The sequence below is a fragment of the Euphorbia lathyris genome, chromosome 1, assembly GCF_963576675.1.
Source record: "Euphorbia lathyris chromosome 1, ddEupLath1.1, whole genome shotgun sequence".
Taxonomy (NCBI): Eukaryota; Viridiplantae; Streptophyta; class Magnoliopsida; order Malpighiales; family Euphorbiaceae; genus Euphorbia; species Euphorbia lathyris.
In genome coordinates this window covers 85,006,795-85,013,445 of record NC_088910.1, presented here as the reverse complement: position 1 = coordinate 85,013,445, position 6,651 = coordinate 85,006,795, and the positions used below count along the sequence as shown (strand labels likewise).

The 6,651-nt window shown below is 31.3% G+C and overlaps 1 protein-coding gene across 1 annotated transcript; it reads left to right on the top strand.

Moving 5' to 3' along the window:
* The first annotated feature begins 2,341 nt into the window (after nucleotides 1–2,341).
* On the top strand, nucleotides 2,342–5,448 carry LOC136210928 (probable terpene synthase 8). The gene is made up of 7 exons (XM_066002401.1): nucleotides 2,342–2,473; nucleotides 2,557–2,830; nucleotides 3,144–3,528; nucleotides 3,609–3,827; nucleotides 4,420–4,555; nucleotides 4,636–4,881; nucleotides 5,011–5,448. The coding sequence occupies exons 1-7, from the start codon at nucleotides 2,366–2,368 to the stop codon at nucleotides 5,299–5,301; spliced, it is 1,659 nt and encodes a 552-aa protein (XP_065858473.1). The 5' UTR covers nucleotides 2,342–2,365; the 3' UTR covers nucleotides 5,302–5,448.
* Nucleotides 5,449–6,651: the final 1,203 nt, after the last annotated feature.

Below are 6,651 nucleotides of genomic sequence, written 5' to 3'. Positions count from 1 at the left end.
TAAAAAAACAAAGTAGTGTCACTTATCAAATCAAATTACAAGTTTATCTTCTACTTCAAATTCATCGAATTTTAGATAAAATTATAATTGTGATTAAAATATTATATAAGAGAGTTGTGTCATTTCTCAAAGAAAACTATCAGGTTCAAATCTAAATTAGTCTCGACTTTCAACCTAAGGTATTTAGATAAAAAAAAGGGTGTTGCTATTTACCGCCCTTATTTTTCCACTTACCGCCCATATTTTACCTATTTACCCTCAATTTTTTAAAAAATTTAGAAAATTTTCCGAAATTTTGCCTTGGCGGGTGAATCACCCGCCATCCCTTTAGGAGTGGTGGGTCCCGCCATTCCTTATCTAATGGCGGGCCATTTGGCCCGCCAAGGCAAAATATCTAGAATTTTGCGACCACATTTAAAATCTCCGGATTTTTGCCTTGGCGGGCCAAATGGCCCGCCACTAGACAAGAAGGGGTTTGAATTTTTTTTTTCCAAATAAAGGAAGGGGCTAATATATCTTTTTCCAAGCGGTAAGTGAAAAAATTAGAGCGGCAAGTAGCAACCCACTAAAAAAAGAGTATATACTTGAGCAGTCAAGGCTTCTTGAGAAGTGCCGCAGCCTTTGAATGTATCATGATGTTCTCTATCAATCTAACAATTTTTGACAGAATAACTGAATTTACAAACTGCGTAAAAACATAATAATCTATATTTACAAACTTTAAAACCATAAAAACTGTGTTTGCAAATCCATCAAACCACAAAATTTACTTTTTAGCGTTCTCTAAATAAAATTATGAAATGTATATATGTTTATAGAAAATTAAAACAGTATAAGAGAGAATCAAACACAGATACCAACAAATAATGTTATCATTCGGAAATTTGATATTACCAATTGCAAATAATATAAGTTTGATTGTTAGAGAGTACAACAAAACCGGAAACATTCAAAGGATAAATATATTACATATATAAACAAGCCTTTGGCATAATGCGAACCGGAACCACAAAAATTTTAAAAATTTGTCTTGGAAATGGTGTATTTGGTACTATGCATGGTAAATTACATTCATGAACACTAAACTTTACTATTTTTTTCAATAGTACTATTAAACTTTGAAAGCTAATATAAAAATCACTTACTTTTATACTTTTTAACATTATTTCTTTAACACTTTAAAATGACTCTTGAGCTTAAAATAAAAAAATTAATGATATTCTAAATAACTTTAATTTTTCAACTTTTTGTATTCTAAGATCATTTAAGTATTATTTGTCTAGGAAAGAAAAATTGAATGCTTTAAAACAAAAAGCTTTTGAAATTGTAATTGTGGAAAGTAGACAATATTTCCATATTAAATGTGATTCTAAATAGCATTCAAGGATTTTGATTTTTGATTTTTAATTTCTTAGTGAGAAATCATCATGGCTCGTTTGTTGCCGATTGTTATGCACCCTTCAAAGAGTGCTACAATTGGCTTTGAGCTGGCTCAAGTCTAAAGAAATGAGTAATGTGCTTATTCAATCTGATTGACACGGTGTTGTTGAAGCAATTCGTTCCCTATAATATGATTTCTCTTATCAGCAAAGTATTATAATTTATTGTATTAAATGAGTTTGTAGATTGTACTATCTCTTTATTCATCGTTCAACGAATATGGCGTTCATAGTTTGACTAAGAGCATCACCAATGGTTTATACTTCCAACCACTAAATGTACATGCCACATCATCAATTTAATAAACTTCATTTTATTAAATTATATAACTCCAATGATTAAACTCTATAACTACTCAATCATAATGAACCCACCAATCACAAAGCATCCACCAATTAATTAAACCAATCATAATTGATCCACCAATTAATTAAACCAATCATATTATTTTAAAAATAAAAAAAATATATAAAAATAAGCAAAAGCTTAATAAACATTGAGTGGTTGATATCGTTACTTTTTATCATACTCTCCCAAATGGAGTATATTGAGTGGTTTATTATACTCCATTGGAGATGCTCTAATGTAGTCAATTCTCACTCTGTTGGAGGAAAGTGGATATGTTTATCTCGGCTTCTTCCGATGTTATTATTTGATTTAATATATTGTTTTTTTTCTAAAATAACAACTTTAATTTTTTGACACTTTTATTTTACTGGACATAATGTTAAAAAGTGTAAAGTTGTGTAATTCTTTTCTTACGCTTTGAATTTTAGTGACAATACTGTAAAAATAAATAAAATTCTTGGTAACCATTAAAGTAATTTACACGAACAATGGAAAAGTGTAATAAAATGCGTCCATGTTCGTAGTTTCCTTCTATAAAAGGGTAGGGAGTATAGTTTTAGATAAGCAAAGCTTAGAAATGGGCACAAAAGTTGAAAATGATCGTGCAGATGTTGCCCGGCGATCGGCAAAGTTTCCTCCGACCGTTTGGGGGTTTACCTTTGCCTCTTTCTCACTCCAAGACTCGGTATATATATTTCTCTTCCCGTCTTTCTGATTGTATTTAATGAATGATGAAAATTGATATGGTAATGGTAAATGATTTGGCAGGAGATAGAATCCTATAACAAGGAGGTGGAACAACTCAAACTAAAGGTGAAAGAAATGCTAATGATGTCTACTCAAGAAATAACAAAAAACATTGAGTTCATCAATTTATTATGCAGACTTGGTGTCTCTTATCACTTTGAAACTGAAATTAAACACCAACTATCTCATATTTTCACTAATCTTCCTGATTTCCTCCAAAAAAATGACTATGATCTCCACACCGCCGCTCTTCTATTTCGAGTTCTACGACAACATGGACACAAAGTCCCTTCAGGTGATTACCTCCGATGCCTTGTAAAAACCGTCGCTAGATGTACGAATCCGGTTTTGCGTGTAAACTGTAGTGGAAATTAAAACTGTCGCTACAGTTGAAAATATCCGTGGCTAAAAGTTCTTTTTTTTTAGTATCTGTTTGGTTACGGGTTGTCGTGTGATCAAGAGGTCACGAGTTCGAGTCCTCTTGCCAAATAAATTGCCAGGGAAGGCTTGTCCCAGTACATCCTTGTGGTGGGACCCCTCTCCGGACCCTCCGGACCGCCCTTTATCTGTTTGGTTGGAAACTAATTAAACTAATGGATGTATTGCAGATATTTTTGAAAAATTCAAGGAAAAAGATGGAGAATTCAGTGGAACATTAACAAGTGATGTGAAAGGACTACTTAGCTTATATGAAGCTAGTTTTGTGAGTGTTAATGGTGAAGATATATTAAATGAAGCCTCAAAATTTTCAAAGAAATATCTTGAAAGGTACTTAGATAATAATTCTGAACAAACAAGCCCTTACATTGAGTACCATATAAGGTATAGTCTTGAATGCCCAAATCACACTGGGATGGAAAGAGTTGAGACCACTCAATTTATTTCGTATTACCGACAACACGACTCTATGAATCCACTTTTACTCAAGTTTGCTGTCTTGGATTATAATCGACTTCAGTTGCTCTACAGACACGAGCTAGCTCTGGTTTCCAAGTATGTTTTCCTTCTTCTTTTCGTGTCGTTTTTTGTATTTATGGTACTCTGAGAGTAATATAGACGAGTAATGATTTCAGGTGGTGGAAAGAGTCAAAATTGCCGGAAACACTGACTTATGCTAGAGATAGAATAGTGGAGGTGTATGTTTGGGCACTTGGATGTCTTCCTGGCCCAAAATATTCTCTTTCACGTCTACTAATTGCTAAGTATACACAAATGGCAATGACTGTTGATGATACGTATGATGTGTATGGTACACTTGATGAACTTGAATCTTTTACTGCTGCTTTTGAAAGGTCAATTCCATATATCTTCATTCTTCTCTTTTATATATTGATACATCACTAGCCTTTAATTTGATTCAAAAAGTTAATTGGTTTTCCAAACTTATAAAGTGTCTCCTTCATCTTGTGAATGTGTTTAAACTGATATGATTAACTCAGTAAGTCTACATAGCAGAACATGATTGATTTGACTCACAGAACATGATTTATTTTGGAAAAATGAAAATGTATATCAATTTAATCAAGTTCAAGAGATCAATTAATTATATCATTTTACACATGTTCTATGATACACTTTGTAAGTTCAGATAAATCAATCAACTCTTTAATCACATGTACTCTTCTATATAATGATTTTGGCCCCTTGAATTTATAAAATACCTTATTCGCTTTCTGAACTTGCTTAAAATAATCTATTATATAGCCACCTTAATTTGTTTAAAGTGACTTATTGACTTTCTTAATTTGCTTACAATGATATAAACTTTTATTTGCCCAAGTTTCGTCACTTTAAGAAATTTCAAGGCCATGAGACATTTTATAAGTTTATATCATTTTTTCCTTCAATTCTTCTCATATATCATTTTACTTTCCTCATTTTTAGGTGTAACATCAATGCTATTGATGAATTACCACATTACATGAAAGCTCTCTACAAAGTTATACTCGAACTTTTCGGAGAAACTCAGAATGATAACAATGGTGAAAGCTCTTATAAAACCTCTTATGCCAAAGAGATGGTAAGATATATACGAACGAACTTATAGTTAGATTTATTCACACCCTTAAAATTTATCTATTTTCAACCCTCTTATTTTAGTTTAAAGAACTTACAAGAGCAGACCTAGTGGAAGCTCGTTGGTTCGATAATGGATATGTTCCGAGATTCGACGAATATCTACGCAATGCAATGATCACAACAACCAGCGAGCTACTTATTGCAGCATTATTTCTGGGGTTAAAAGATGCAGGCATGAAGGAGATGATTTGGGTAAGAGAATCCCCCAAAATAGTGAAAGCCACCCAAAAACTTGTCCGACTTTACGATGATGTAGCAACCCATGAGGTATATACATACATAAATTTCTTAAAATTATTCACTACAAGAAAATATTAGATCACAGACGGATTTTAATCTATTACCGACAGAATGTTCCGTTGTGATACTGATTTATTTATTATTATTATTGTGTAGGAAGAGCAGAAGAGAGGAGATTGTCCATCGGCAGTGGAGTGTTACATGAATGAATATGGTGTTACAAAAGAAGAAGCTACTGAAGAAATAAAAAAGATGATAAGAAATATATGGAAGGAGATAAATGAGGGATATATGGAGGAAAGTAGGGTGTCAAGAAGTATAGTTGAATATTTTCTTAATTTTGCAAGAATGTCTAATTTCGTATACAGAATTCGTGATGCCTATACTTACTCCACCAATCTCAAAGATTATGTCCTCAAATTGTTTTTAGAGCCCCTTCCATTGTGATGATGACAACAAATTAAGGAAGATTATCATATCTTATGTGTTCTAGTTTAATTAATTAGCTTGTTTTTGTCTGCTTTGCTTTGGAAATTAATGTAATCTTTGACATGCTTTTTCAATCTTATGAATAAAAAAATGCTTCTATGAACACTACTTTGTTTTTTTCTTGCCTTTGAGGTAATCATTATTAGAATGTTGGCTTAATACATTTGTTAGTTTGTATTTCGATTGTCTTTCAACTTTCAAAAAATATATATAACTGATTATTTTTATCTAATTATATTTAATAATTTTTTATTTATCAATAGAATTTATTGGATGCAGAAAATAGGACATGTTCTATCACGTGTCAAAAAAAATGCCAAATAGACAAATAATTAGAAACTTTTGAAAATTTAATGGGGCAATTGAATGCAATTGGACAAAAATAAGGAATTATTGAATGTAATTGGACACAAATATGGACAATAATAAGTGATTATTGAATGCAGTTGAATAAAAATATAAAGTTATTGAATGCAATTGAATAAAAATATAAGGCCATTTCAAACTTTTAGAAAGCTCAAATGAATCTTTAAAGTTTAGACCAAATATATATGGAACAACAAATCAAGGAAAAATTCATTAAGAGATCATCAAATGTTATGCATCTGATTGATTATTGAGCTGGACTCTAGATGATTTTAGACTTCATAATTGATAAATTAATTTTCTTACGACTCACGCTTTCTCCTTCTTAATTTTATCAGTATAGTATGCTACAGAATAAAAATTGAAATATTAGCTTTCTTTACAAATAGAGCAGTTAACTAGTTAGTGAATTAGACTGTATTTCTCTTTTTAGATTCAGTATTTTTTTTTTTTTTGAAGACATATGAGATTCAGTATATTCTCTTTTGAAGACTGAAGTGGTGTTATGCATTTTCAAATGTTTAATTAATTAGCTTGTTTTTTTTTTGGTCAGGTTTGGTCACTTTTCTTTTGCTTCTTTATGGAAATTAATGTAATTTTTGAGGTGCTTTTTCAATTTTATGAATAAAAATATGCTTCTATGCAAACTACTTTGATTTTTTTCCACTTTGAGGTCAGACATTGGGATCCCATGGAGCCAAGAAGAGTAGATGGGTGGACCTTTTCAACCTAGGATTATTAGGATGTTTGTTTGTTTTTGGTTTAATATATTAGAACTTGTCTCATTTGTACAATAGATTAGTTTCCTGCAATTTATTCTTATTATTAAAATGATATGATTCACTCGTTATGTCCACATATTCAGAGTGGATTAAAACACTATTTGCTCACTTGTTTACCGAAAATGTGGTCTTTATTTATTACAATATTATTTTGATAAAT